Raw genomic sequence first — 15,192 nt, 5'->3', positions numbered from 1 at the left:
TAATAACATTATCTTTCAATGGTCCAGAACAGGAAGACTAAAATAGAATTTAGCTTGCAAGTTTACTTATTGCAAAACAACTATGGTTTAGCAACGAAACTTTAACTTATCATTGAAAGTTATTGCATAGGTAAATCCAAGCAATTGTAATTGCGGAAACGAAAACAGGTAATTTATCTGAAAAAGAAAAGAAACAGGGTGAAGCCCCAACAGTAGCCTATGTGATCGAAATTGTGATGTAGCCATCTTTTTTCATAACAGTCAAAATATCATATAACAACACCTCTAGGGCTGAAAAACCCTCACAGCCCAGGGGCAAGGGTTGCAAGTAATGTCCCAGGGGTATATAGGGTTTTTATGGAATGGGTAGTCGTATAAACTTCTGATGGGGCTCATTTGATTGGAAATTGTAAAATTTTAGTGGCATCTTCTGATGTCAAAACTGAAAAAAGATGTCAAAACTGATGTCAAAAAGAGTCAAAACTGATTGCTGGGCATCCAGCCCCCCCCCCCTATGTCCATCATTTTCCAATTGCATCCAATCAAAATTTTGAGACAGATATTTTTTTCATAATTGTAATTCCCCCCCAACACCCTCAAATCCCCGGGGTAAAGGCCTAAGTTAGACATTTCGTCCATTATGCACATATACTATGTTTTATTGAGCAAGGTGGGCATGTCAGACCTTTACTTTTTAAAAAGACGAAAGGTATTCGATGAGCCTTTCAGAGAATGTTGAGGAGAGTGTTGAACTAAATCAAAACATGCTGTGTCCATATGGTTTGTCAAACAGTCATAATTGACGAATGGATGAATATATTAATTTTGAACTTTCAAGAAATGATAGTTGAGATGATCAATTGAACGACAAGGCAATTTTTGTATGCTACTGCTACTACAGTTACTGCTGCTACGACTACTGTAACTAAAACTACTGATTCTGTTGTGAAAACTGCCAAGGCTGGGGATATTGAAATGAATATCTTTGAAAACGTTGAGGGGAAGGTCGAACGAAATCTAAACATACTATATTCACATAGATTGCTGATACAGGCGTATCAGCAATATTTCTGTAACGGCTTACTGTATCAAGATGAAAATTCTGGCTCATCATGAGGGGAATGTTCAGCTGATCAAAACGTAACATGCTACTGATGCTATTACCATTAATACAACACTATTTACTACCATAAAACTAGATCTAAGACAGCTACATGTATGAAGGTGAAAATTAGACTGGATATTGAGGGGGAACTTGAATTAAATCCAATCACATTAGGTGCACACATATTGTCAAAAGGGTTCACCTTAAGAATTTATTTGGGTATTAAGTTGGAATTTTTAGAGAAAGCTTAAAGGAGAAGATTAACTGACCAAAAGATAGTATGTGCATGCTACTGCTAACTCAACTACCACTGCTACTTTTGCAGATAGTACTACTGCTACTAAACTACTCCAACCACTATTTCAATTGCAACTACGCGTCAAACGGGGTCAAAAAGGCACATCACCAATATTTTTTGGGATGAGTTACGGTATCAAGATGAAACTTCCAGGTTGTCATGAGGGGGATTTTCAACTGACCAAAAGGCATCATGTACATGCTACTGCTGCTAATGCAACACTACTGCTGCTACTACCTTTCCCACTACCACCACTAATACTATGATACTAATTCTTTTAAAGCTAAGTGTGTGAAGGTGAAAATATGAGGGAATATTTAGGGGAAATCTGAACTTAATCAAAAGACGCTGTGTATGCGGATTATCTAAAGAGGTTGTCTAAAGAATGGATTTGGGTATTAAATTGTAACTTTCAGAGAATGCATAAGGGGAATATCCATTGACTAAAAGGCAAAGTGTGCAAGCTACTACTAATACCACTACTACTGCTTTATTTACTACTACTAATACCACTACCACTGCTACATTTACTACTACTAATTCTACTTTTGCTACTGCTCCAACTACTACCGCTGCAACTCGATTAGAGGGATGTTCAACTAACCTAAAGGTAATTTATTAATATTGCTGCTTCTATTAGTGCTAATGCAACTACTATTAACGCTACTACTAGTACCACTAATAGTTATGCTATTATTGTGACTACTATTACAACTATGGCTAAGTGTATGAAGGTAAAATTTTCAAGGAATGTCGAGGGGGAAGGTGAACTGAATCACAACTCGCCATCTATATACAGGTTGTCTAAAGAGCGTATCCGTTATATCTTGAGAATAGTTTTTGTGTAAACTTGAAACTTACAGGGCTTGTTGCAAGGGATCTTGAACCGACCAAGGACAATCTTTGCATCTCAATGCTGCTGCTTTTACTCATGCTACTAGCACTGATACTATTATTATTACTGCTACTGCTACTAAATCTAAGGCTACGACTGTTAATTCTACTTCTGCCTCTACAACCGCTTTTAATGCTGGCATCACTACTGCTACTGAATATCACTACTGCTACTGAATCTAAAGTTATTAAAGCGAAAATTTTTGGCGAATATTGAAGTTTTATTAAAGTAAATCGCATTATGCCTACTCAGGTTTTCAAAAGGGCATATCAGCAATGATTCAGGAATGGTTTATGGTATTTAGTTAAAACTTTCAACGTGTGTTGAAGGGGATGTTGAAGAAAACCAAAGGTGCTTTGGATACTCCTACTATTGCTACAACGCAAGTTAAGAGCATTAAGGTGAAGCTTTCAAGGAATATTTCAGTGAATGTTGGACTAGAATAAAAGGAACTATGAGCATATAGATTGTCGAAAGGGTGACACAGCATTATCTCAAAAACGGCTTTCACTATTAAGTCAGACCTTTAAAGGTAAGTTGCGGCGGATTTTGAACTAGCCAGAAGATACTATGTGTACACTATCAATGCTACTACAGCGTTTACTGCAACTAATGATTCTAAGGTAAAACTATTAGGGAACGTCTATGGACAGCTTCAATTAAACGAAAAACTATATATGTGCAGTTTTCCAAAAGGGTATATGAGCAATAGCTTAGGTAGCGCCGCTCAATCATGGATAGCAATATCATTGAAAATTTTAAAGAAGCTAATTCGATTGAAAATTAAAAGTTCTAGTGTCGTCTTTAAATTTCAACTGTAACTGGAGGGCGAGCAGTCCCCATCAAAAGCCCATTAATTTTCTAAACAGAGCCAATCAAAAATTGAGATAGCCATTTTGATCAGCATAATGAATGGTTCAGTAACTATGTCTCTAGGGATAGTGGGTATCACAATCCCCCACACTTATGAAATTTGTCCATTATACTTTTTTGTTTTCATTTTTTTGATTAAGGAATGATGTATAATTCTGATTTTTTGGGGGGTGTTATTTTCCAGTTTTTTAGTTGTCGTGCTCTAGTTGTGATTTTCGTGTTTTTTTTTGTGTGTGTTTTTCAAAAGTAGAATTCGATTCTTCGAAGGTTTTGACAGTAATTTTTCGAAATAAGTATATTATCTTAGCTAAATGTTAAATTAAAGCTAAATCAAAAGTTAATATGTGTATTCTAGTAGCCAATGAGATAATTCAGCAATATTTCAAGAGCAACTGAGGGGACTAAGCTGAAGCTTTCAGGGCTAATACTATTACTAAATCTGCTGTTACAATTAAAATTAATCAAAAGAGTGTTAACTTAATCAAAAGAGTGTAAGTGTGTCCAGGTTGTCAAAGAGCATAGACAGAGATTTTTGGGAATGGTATTAAGCTTTATTCTTCAGGTCAATCTGAGGAGGTTTAAAACTAAATTAAACAATACCAATTCAAGCTCAAGTTCTTTATTGAATGGATGAAATCTTGCCCATATTTTCAAAAGGGTGTATGCTGTTAAAAATTGTTGAAAAATTTTCTCCAGCATACGAATAGGAAACCAAACTATGGATTCTTATATCCTTTTTCCATGAAAAAGTCTATGTCAATAAAAACAACAGAAGTTTAAAAAGTTTTTCGCAAAATATACAAATTCAAAGAAAAGTAAAGAGCTTCATCAAACCAAAAATGAACAGAAATAAAGTCAAATTATCTTCCAAACGTAAAACTACCACAAATCACCATCAATAAATTAACGAAATCCAAAATGGATAGAAATTACAGTAAATAACTGAGTCAAACTCAAAATGAGCAGACATTAACAGGAGAGAGGGTGACAACCCCCATGCTTTATCCAGATCAGAACATAATTTGCACTTCTGGAAGTAACTCTGTTTGCGTCGTTTGGCATAAAACTGTTCAGAAACGTGACGCTGTCAACATAGCTAGTGTATTCGTCAAGGTCATCGAATACTTCCCGTATTAATTTGAGTTCAATATTTGAGTCTTGGACTGACCACTGCACAACTCCGAATAAGAACTGGACTATTTTCATAGCTCTTACTTTACAAATGATCACTGCCACCTGGCTCTGAAGGAAAATTTGTGTGAAGTTTTTACCGAAGGCTCTACTGGAATGGCTCGCCATACCATTAATTTACAATAAAAGCCCAAGCATGGTGTTCAAGGTAATTTTCAAACCAAGGCTTCTCCTTTGACAAAATGCAACAAAGGGTTCATTACATAGTTTACTACACTGTCTGTTTTACCATGTTGTATGTTGTTCTTTTTGTGTCATTCAATCACTTTATCTTTCAGACATCGCTGATCCTTTGCTAATTAAGAATGATGAGCACACGAAACTTACAAATTTTTTTCAATCATCTTATAGTTTGGAGACTCCTAAGAGCAGATCATGTAACTCATCTCAGGCTCTGGTTGGCTCTTTCACGTTAAAAGAAGAAGGTATGCTTTCGATTTTAATATATGAAGAATATAGATAAGTGACTAGACTCGCTAGAGAAGATTAAACAAAATTATGTTGATTTTCCATGTAAAGTGTGTAAATAGACAATGATTATTGCAAGGTTCCTTGTCTAAAAATTGCAAATTTAATGTAATTACGAAAAATTGGAGCTATCTCAAAAATTCTCATATTTCAAGATTTTTATATAACCTTGCTGTTAAGGCATGTAGAATTTTTCTGCCAGAATTATTGTTTTTGTCTTTTTTTTTACGTTTAACTTTTGAAATAGAAGTGAGAATCAATAGATATAAAACTAAAAAAAAAGGTTCTTTTTTATCCTAACCAAACTTACTTAGTATTTGAACAAACTTATCGTTTTTGAGGATATTAACATAAAATATGTTTTGCATGATGACCAAAGGTATGCGTAGTGCAGATATGAATCAATTTCCATGTACAATTATTGCAAGATCTGTTGCTAAAAAAGCAGGAAAAAACTATTTTGGTTGTAAATTGTTCACTATAGTTTATTTTAAACTTAGACAAAATGATCTGGGGAAGGAAAGAGAGGTCTTGCATATTTTTGTAGTATTTTCACTTTTATTTTTTTTTCTAAGGCTTACCATCTACATTTATAACAATTATTTTTGTCCTTCTAATCAAATTTTAATGCTGTTATATTCTTCAAAATTTTGGATTTTACAATAAAAACCCAAGCAAGGTGTACGAGGCAATTTTTCAGCCAAGGCTCCTCCTTTGAGAGGATCATCAAAGGATGTATTGCATGGTTTACTACACGCTCTGTCTTACCATGTGTTCTGTACTGTTTATTGTGTCATTCAATCACATTATCTGTCGGAAATCCCGGGTGCTTTGCAAATCAAGAATGATGAATCCATGCAATTTTCGAATTTTTCTAATTCGTCCTATGGTTTGGACACTCCTACGAGTAGCTCTTGCATCTCGTCTCAGGCTATGGTTGGCTCTTTCACATTAAATGAAGAAGGAATGCTTTCAATCAGAAAGAATAAAGCCTTTCCATCCTTATGTTTATTCAATTTTTTTTTTCAAATAAAGTCACCTAAAACCACCTCAAGTCTAGACTCCTTATGGCCCATATTGTTATAATTAATACAGGACTTAAAAAGAATTTGTTGCACTAGAGACAATCATGGGTATTAACTACAAGCGGACAAAAGGGAAATAATTCTTACTAATTTTTTTGCACACCTTCCCCCCTTTAAGACTTGAAAAAATATCGAAAAAACTACAAACAACAACCCCCCCCCCACATAGAACCGATCAATCAGTATTTCGTTGTTGACCACATCTGAAGAAATATGCTAATTAGATAAAAGTACTACTTTTAGATTCCTTATCTTGTGTTCTTTACAAATGTCATGGTTGCTTTTCTAACAATGTGCCTTTAACCCTACATTTTTCTGAATTGGGGCTGTACAAACTTTAACAAAACTGTGCCCAACTTTCAACGGGATTCGGATGGACAATAAATATGTATGATTTTTACCTTCTTCTCATGTCTGGTGTGTAAATTTAACTACTTAACTCTCTTCTTCTCTTTCGACTAGATGCACATTATCATCATTAATATTATTATCTCTTTAATTGTGATCCAAATCTTTAGGGAATGACTTGGAAGAATCTCCCTACACTTCAGAAGAAAGGGAACGATCGTCTACCTGACTAGGGGTTGTACTCAATATAATTGAACTATCGGGGTTATCTCTTTGCTTTGTTAGCTTTGTTAGCTAATATTAATACATTGACAATTGGCACTGCACATCTTAAATGAATAACTGAGACTTGCCATGTAAATGAAACCTTTATTACTTAAGTATTTCATTTTGATCTTCAAAAATAAAAACTGAGAATTCACAGAGAAATGAATTATTGTTAAATTAAATAATCAGAAATGAGACAAATAATTAAAGAAACAAGAGTAAGTGTACATATAATATTTTTTTTTCCAATATTAGATAAAAAATATAGATCTCTTTAAAGTGACTAAGTTGCCTTTGCTTTGTTAGCGTTTTTAATTTTCGCTAAAAACAAAAAATAAAATTAGGCAAAGAGGCTATGAAAGTTAATACCCTTATACGTTACAGATAAGACTTTTTGACAACCTGGATGCACTTTGCCATTTTGACAAGCTAGATGCACTTAAACTCCTTTGATTTAGTTCAATATTTCTAGTGGTAGTAAGAATAGCAGTAGTATTTACAGTCGCTGTTGTAATCTTATTAGTAGCAACAGTAATAGTCGTAGAATTCATAGTCGTGAGTAGTAGCAGTTGCAGTCACAAGTTTTCACATCTGCTGTTGCAAGTAGTCAAATTTTAGATAACCTTAGGTGACTAATTTTCATTATCAAAGGGCTCAGTCTTTATGAAACTTGACGTGATTCTTTCGTGGAATTTTAATTCTTGTAATGTGTGGAATAAAGAGGAGATCTTTTGAATCTCCTGATGCTCCGAGGAGGCTGAACAAAATAATGGTAATTAATTAACGTAAAATCAGTAAATTGACTAGCCTGGTGAAGTAATTATTGCAAAAGCATTCATTAAAGAAAAAAAGGAACAAAACGACCCTGGGTACAAATTGTTACCCAAAGACTATTCTAGACTAAGATAAAATAAACTTGGGAAGGAATGGGTTTCACATATTTATGTTGGCTTTTATTTTGTTTTGTCTAGAACTGCCATCTAAAAAAAATTCTGTTGAAAAAAGCATCTCAATCCTGTTTCAAAGCTCAAACTCTTAGGAAACATTAATAAAAAAAAACATATAAAAAAATGAAATAGTATTGGCAATGCTCAGACATTTGGAGGTAAATGGATAATTTAATATTTAAAAAAAACGTGTTTTCAAGGTCATCTAATAGCTTATTTAACTGTATATATTTTCCCCTGGGCTCATAACCACTGATGATATATCCTGCTTTCTCTTTTTAAAGACTCTGGTCCCTCTTTCGTCCAAAACAAAGTTATGCTATTTTTTGTGAAGATATAGCTTCATACTGTTCATTAAAAATTTTTATTCAATGACCATTGCCTGTCATGGTATGTAATTTTGCATTGATTTGCTTTAGTTCAATGAATCTTCCTTAAAATTTTTTCTTGGGCTAATTATATAGAAGAGAATGTTTTTCCAACTTTGAAGATGGCTAATTTGAATGTTAATTGAAAACCAAGTCTCGAATCAAGTCCAAATATAGCCTACTGATCAAGTGAAAATCTAGTACCGACTCACTCGGTGACAAAAGAGATTTTATCTCATTTTGTGCTAAAATTAGCAAGTGATTACTGGATGTACAAAAATACGAACATATTCCTGACAATTTCATTATATCTTTATTCCCCGCCGAATTTTTAAAGCCTAGATTGCCAGATAGCATTTTGTTCACTAGCTGGTTTGGAAACCATAAGACAAGTACTTTAGGCTGGTGAGACTGACGGTGTTTAGCAATGCACACCCATTCTTTACATTTTTCAAGAAAGTTCTCAGTTCTGCTTGAAACTTATGTGAGAATTGCTTTGAATCATGGGACCCTTTTTCAGAGAATTACTTAACTCCCGAACTTTTTTGCTGGCTTATAATTTTTAAATGATAGTAATTTTAGTCAAGTATCTCGTGTGCCTCAATTCTTTTAGAGTCAGTAAATTCATGAACTCGCAATAATTGAACACTTTCTTGCACCTAGACCGTAAAGATAAGGTCTAAAGGTCCAAAGGTCAGCGCTCTTGGGTCAAATTGTTTTTGTAGTTATTTACGGTAAAATTTTTAATGTGTTTGAAAACTTTATTGTAACGAGTAAGAGATTGAAAAGGTAGTAGCCCCTTTATATACAGAATTATGACAGTTTGTTTTACGTTTTAATGTTGCTCTTTACTTTCAGTTGACAATTTTTCTTTGTTTGATTAAACACATCAAACCAAACAAAATACATCCTCTATATTTCCCTGTTGCCATTAAAAAAACTTGCAAATTTTTCATTCTTCCCATGTAGTATCTAGCAGATTTGCCATCTAATGCTTAAAGCTAAATAGTTTGTCAGCAGAATTGGTCAAGAAATTTTTTAAGCCATAAAACAGCTGGCAGTTTTAAGTTAAAAGATTTTTTCAAAATTGTCATTGCCAGTAGATGTGACGCTGGTATTCAAGCTACCCATTCTAGGTTTGGCCTAATCATGATTGAACCAACTGAACAGCGATCAAACATTAAAACAAGCCTCTCCAAGACATAGCAGTTCATAACTATCTCCTCTCCTAATTTTTTTTAAAAGTAAAACAAGATTTGCATACTGTAAGTTAACTCCAAAAATGCTCAAATCAAATGTTTTTCAAGACACACAGAGAATAGACAAATGCATAAGTTGTTACGAAAATGTACAATTTTTGTATAAGCAAAATACATAAACAAAAACCTGTCAAAATATGAGTATGCAACTGCTTAAAAGAAAAATTTCCCATGGCAAAGTTGAAACTTAGCTGGTCAGTTATTTACTGTTTTTTTCAGTACTTTAATTTCTTCAAAATTTTCGAATTTACAACGGATGTGGTGTACGAGGCAATTTTCAAGCTGAGGCTTCTCCTTTGAGAGAATACAACAAAAGGATCATTACATAGCTCACTGCAAGTTTTGTCTTGCCATTTATTCTGTAGTGGTTTTTTGTTGTTCAATTACCTTATCTTTTAGAAATTGGGGATAATTTGCAAATTAACAAAGATGAATCCACGAAAGTTTCAGATTTGTCTCATTCATCCTATGGTTTGGACAATCCTAAGAGCAGTTCTTGCATCTCATCTCAGGCTCTGATTGGCTCTTTCGCATTAAAAGAAGACGGTATGCTTTCAAACAGAGTGCAAAAATCTTTTCATCCTCTTGTTTATTTTATACTAGGCTAATGTTTTATTAAATGAAGCATAAACAGGGATTTTGACTTGCTTGGTCTCAGTCCTTATGAAACTTGACGTGTCTCTTTTTTTCATAATTTTGATTTTTGTAATGTGTGAAAAATTAAAAAAATGCCTGGAGTCTCTAGATGCTTCCAGAAGTCTTAACAGAATAATGTTGATTAATTAACATAAAATCAGAAAATAAAGGAGCCTGGTGAAGAAAATATTGAATTTTTTTTCTTTTGAAAAATTTGAAAAAAATATAAATTCTCTTTTTATTAACACGCGACTGATATTGTATGCGGATAATATTAGTTTTTACTGTAATAGTTATATAATAATACTTAATAGTTACTGTAGGTTACTGTATAGTTACTGTAAGCGAATTGAAGAGGTCAGAACCGCTCCCGCTTTCCCCTGAAGGATAAACCATGCCCATTGACTATCCGAATGTGAGCCCCCATAAAACAATCTACCCCCACAATAAAAATTCTAGAGCTACGCCCCTCACTGGAGGTATTCAAATATTTACCTGAAATAGCTATATCCTAAAAAGAAAATGTATTTCCCTTCGCTAAATTGTACGATTTTCAAACCAACATTTTGTCAAGAAATCTAACAAAATGAAAATTAGCAAGCTATTAATTAAAAAAAATGTTAAAACTGTTTCTTTTTTCAAATGAAGTCGTTTCCGACTTCCAAGTGTTTATCGCTCTAATAGAAAATGTATATATAAAAAATCCGTCAATAGTATTCCTATTGGATGACGGATAAAATCCGTCAATAGTATTCCTTTGGTAGCACTGCAAACAAATACAATTTTTATAATAAATCGTTAGATGCATTGTACATTTTCCAAAGGGTTGCCCACTTAGCTATATACAAAGAGGAGTGTCCAAGGTTTCGTGAAAAGGTGCCTAAGTTAGCATAGTATGAAATTAAAGTATATTCCTGTATCGCAGAATTGTCAATTGTATAAAATATGAGTTCAGTTTGGAGGGAATAATGACCTTTTGTATATGTACCATCTGTCTCAAATCAATTACTTGTATGTGTCTGTTATCTTGGCTAATATTTTCACTAGTGTTTATTTACCAACTGTTTTGTTTCTCCAACTGTGATTATTTTTTGAAGTTACTCTTTGGCTTTTAGCCCAAATTGAAATCATCCTGTGCTACTTATGTGGGGATAAATCAAGTGGAGTGCATTATGGAGTCGCAACCTGTGAATGGTGTAGAGGATTCTTAGAAGATCACAAAGCAGCGTTGTAATTTATGAATGCCCTCGAAAAAATATTGTGTGGTCGACAGTTTCAACCAAACCCGATGCCAATATTGTCAACTGGAAAAATGTTTGGCATTTACTATCATTTAGTAAATAACGATAATGCATAATGCATGTTTGTACTATAATGCATATTACAGGTACAAACATAGGTATACGATAATGCATGTTTGTCGCCGTACATGAAATAATAGCAAAATGTGCTTCATTAATTTTTAGTCAAGTAGAATAAAGACAATTTTGTCGGATAAAGAAATTGCTATTGATTTGCTGGTAAATCAGAGAAGGAGAAAAGAGCTATAAAAAATTTTTCCTGCTTAGGGCTTTTCCACAAGGCCTCCTGTAAATTTTGCGGCTAATGAGCACACATTTTTGAGGACATCTACTCACACTTTTCAGTAAAGAGGTCTTGATCCCCCCCCCCTGCCTCCCACCAAAGTTTGCTCCCATGTGTCCTACAAATTTGAATTCAAATGTTTTTTCAAGTAAAAAAAATATTTTAGTGCATCATTTATTGCTGTAGTAAGAAGTGATATGGGTATTTGACGAAGGGGGTGGGGGGAGGCACAAGCCAGGAGGCTCTGAAGTTATAATATAGATATTTTATTGTACAGTATAGATAGTTTATATGTTTATAGTCATAACAGTATTTTGTTTGTACTCTGTATCTTTCTCACGTAAAGTCTGATTGCTTGGTTTATTAATAATCACTATTGGCTCATAACTCAAATATCTGAAATTTTTCTCTCATCTTCTAGGGTCTTTCCGTAATGGTCGCTCTCAGAAGAAACGTGATGGACTTGTTAATGATTTGTCAGGCACAGGAGAAATTTATGGGTTGACCAATTTGTCCAACAATTCTAAATTACATGAAAAAATATATTTAAAACAAACAGTTCAGATAGAGAAGCTATCAAAACGCACTATTGAAGAAAATTGCTGTGGTAAATGGCGATGTGGTGCTTGTGGCAAGATTGAAAATTCTTTGTACTTCTTACAACTGCACAAGTCTACAAACTGTGAAATAGGGGTGTCATTTATCTGTGAAATATGTCGTAAAGAAATGAATAACTATTCGAATTTTGCCATTCATTATATAGAACATGAAGCTGATAAAAAAAAGAAGTGCCCCATTTGTTTATGTCCGAATGTTAATGATATAAAGGAACATGTAATTGTGAGGAAGCATCTTTCTGAAGATATTACTGGATTTAAGTTTACTGATAATGAATGCAAGAGAAGCAATGAAAAGGCAAAACAGGAAGTTTTTTTAAATTCCACTGTTGGTGATTACTATCAAGGTATTTATTTGTTACCATTGTAGTGTTTCCAAGTCAACCCAAATTTTTCAGTTGTTTTCACTTGTTTAATACGCTATAATTAACACATTGACAATTGACACTGCACATCTTAAATGAATAACTGAAACTTTCTATGTAAATGAAACCTTTATTACTTCAGATTTCATTTTGATCTTCAAAATTAAAAACTGAGAATTCACAGAAAAATGAATTATTGTTAAATTAAATAATCAGAAATGAGACAAATAATTAAAGAAACAAGAGTAAGTGTTGCACATAATATTTTTTTTTCCAATATTAGATAAAAAATATACATCTGTTTGAAGTGACTAAGTTGCCATGGCTACGAATAGGTTAAGGTAAAAAGATGACGTGGGGTAACGAAAAGATTGATTAAGCGGACAGCTACTTTTATCTTGGTAGTGTTATTAGTAAAGATGGTGGGAGTAGTGAAGGTGTTATAAGTAGAATAGCCAAGGCTCATGGTGTTTTTTCACAGTCGATAAAAGTTTGGAAAAATAAGAATGCAAGTCTGCGAACCAAGATTAGAATATTAGGAGCTACATGATGACGGTGGTCAAATATGGTTCTGAAATTGCCTCCGGTTTGTTTTGGCTACCCGGCTGACTGACCGTATTTCAAACAATAAACTGTACAGAGTGTGTAGTTCGATCCTGCTTTCTAGACTTATAATGAGAGAAAGGTTGAGATTGCTATGGCACGTTCTGCGCATGGAGGATGACAGATTGACAAAGATTGTTCTTTTTAGCCAATCATTTAGGGCTAAAAAGAAAGCAGATCGTCCGCGATTGGGATGAGAAGATGTTGTAAAGAAAGATGGGAGCTTCCTAGGGGGATCTAAATAAAGAGGCTTTGAATATGTTTGGATGGAGAAGTGTGTGTAGCTCCTTTGGCTTCGGGCTAGCTGGTACTGCGGTGAGATGTTAGTAGTAGTAATAGTAGTAGTAGTAGTAGTAGTAGTAGTAGTAGTAGTAGTAGTATGCCATAAACATTAGTTTTTGTCAAGAGGATCAAAATAACAGGAATTGCGACCTCTAAGATGACCAATCGATCTTTCATCAGCTAAAACCAAAATAGGAGTTTCTTAGCTCCTTTCTCCGGTTGGAAAACTGCTCTTACATATAGTATGACATTAATACTGCACTGACTTCTTCATTTATTATTAAATTGTCATCTCACAAATGAAATTAAGGCTGCAGTTACTACCAAGGTTTTCAATCACTCATCAGTAGATGACGACCCTTTTAACGAAGAAATGAAGTTTGCCATAATATAGTTTTTTTCTATCGTTTTGTGCCATGGAACGTCATCCATAGTCTAGGGGGACAATCCCATCTCTTAGGGACCACTTTTCTGTACCTACACATTCAGAGGAATGTTTTAAGAATATGTTCTTAGGGATATTCAGGGAAAGTATGAGTTTTCTTATCAAAGGGTGACAAATCCTCGTATATTGTTTATATTTAGTTTTATTCAAAAACATTCAGCTATATCATTGGTATGCGTTACAGCGATCAGCGCAGTGTTTCAAAAAGGCTAAAGTGCGGATGGTTAATGAACCATCATCGTCATTCACTAGGTATTTTCTAATTTAGGTGGCCTGGTATTAAATTTTTTTTTTAGGTAAAATGCTGACTTTAGAATATTGGTTAAGCTATGCAGTAATAGTGGAATACGAGTAGAATTGTTACCAAGTCCTCTCTGTGACTTAGAGCCATATACAATATTTATTCTCTTATCAAATTGTGGGGCGACAGGGCTGTAGGCAACAACATCAAACTAATATTTTATGAAATGTTTATTAGTTTAATAAATTGGATATAACAAGAAATATTAAAAGAAAATCAACAAGAAATACTTGGCGGATATTCCCCCAAACACCGTGACTAGTAGGGGAGATTTATTATAAAGAAGCATCATTTCTGAATATTTTCATACTTCATCATTATTTACATATTTATTTGCATCATTTAAATTTACATCTTTATAATTTATATCTTCATCATCTTTCCCTGATGCATTGAAAATAGGAGAAACCTTTCCTAAGCATGCTTGTGTCTTCTCCTAAATGAGGGTTTATGTATGCCTAAGCTAAATCCCGGTATGCCCGGCCTGTCAAAACCACCCATACTAGGAGATTAATTCACTCCATACTCCAGTTTTAATCAGTGAAAACGCATTTTACTTTGAAGACGATGTCTTATTAAAACTCTAGATGTAAACTTTCACGAAGGTTTAGTTTAAAGGAACTCTCGCATATGCTTTTGGTCAAAACAAAGAGTAATTGCAAATAAGAATGTTTTCATTAGTCAATCTAAATTTCTTAACAGATGACACATTCTGTTTTGAATATTTACATATGATGAAAATACTAGTTGCGTTTATCATTCTTGAGTTCTTGCTTTAGTCTTAACGAGGTATCATCAATTTAATTTAGATGTTCATGCTAAAGATGAGTCACCCTTGATATGATATTTTTCTTTTTTAATATGTAATTAAATTTACTTGATAATAGATAGACTTCGCCTCAACTTTGCTCTCTATTATCTGTTAATTTCCCAAAGGTTCAAAGAAAGAAAGAAAGAAAAGCTACGCGTCAGACCTCATACGTGTCAGAGTTGAATACTTTTAACTAAGCAACATGTATTTTCTGATTACAGATGCCACAGCTGATGCACTGCCATCTGTCGAAACGCAAAATACGGATATTTCTTCTGTATCTTTAGATGTGGATACTGCAACAATTTCTCCTGGTTTCATTCAACCTGAAGTGGAGAATCAAGAACAAGGTGATCAAGGGAAACCAGATCTCAGACGAAAGAAGAACAACGTCATCTACTATGAATTCTCCGATTCTGAAATAAATGATATAAGTGACGAAGG

General features: G+C 33.9%; 1 protein-coding gene across 1 annotated transcript in view; it reads left to right on the top strand.

Annotated features, from left to right (window-relative positions):
• Positions 1-15,192, top strand: part of LOC136024895 (zinc finger protein 132-like) — a gene marked incomplete in the record, with an annotated part of 96,885 nt that overhangs the window by 29,123 nt on the left and 52,570 nt on the right. The window contains 3 exon segments of the mRNA XM_065700433.1: positions 4,641-4,787; positions 9,504-9,650; positions 11,746-12,282. Coding sequence (XP_065556505.1) covers positions 4,641-4,787; positions 9,504-9,650; positions 11,746-12,282 — 831 coding nt within the window.

The sequence above is a fragment of the Artemia franciscana genome, chromosome 3, assembly GCF_032884065.1.
Source record: "Artemia franciscana chromosome 3, ASM3288406v1, whole genome shotgun sequence".
Classification (NCBI taxonomy): domain Eukaryota; kingdom Metazoa; phylum Arthropoda; class Branchiopoda; order Anostraca; family Artemiidae; genus Artemia; species Artemia franciscana.
The sequence above is the reverse complement of the archived record's forward strand: the minus strand, read 5'-3'. Positions and strand labels throughout refer to the sequence as shown.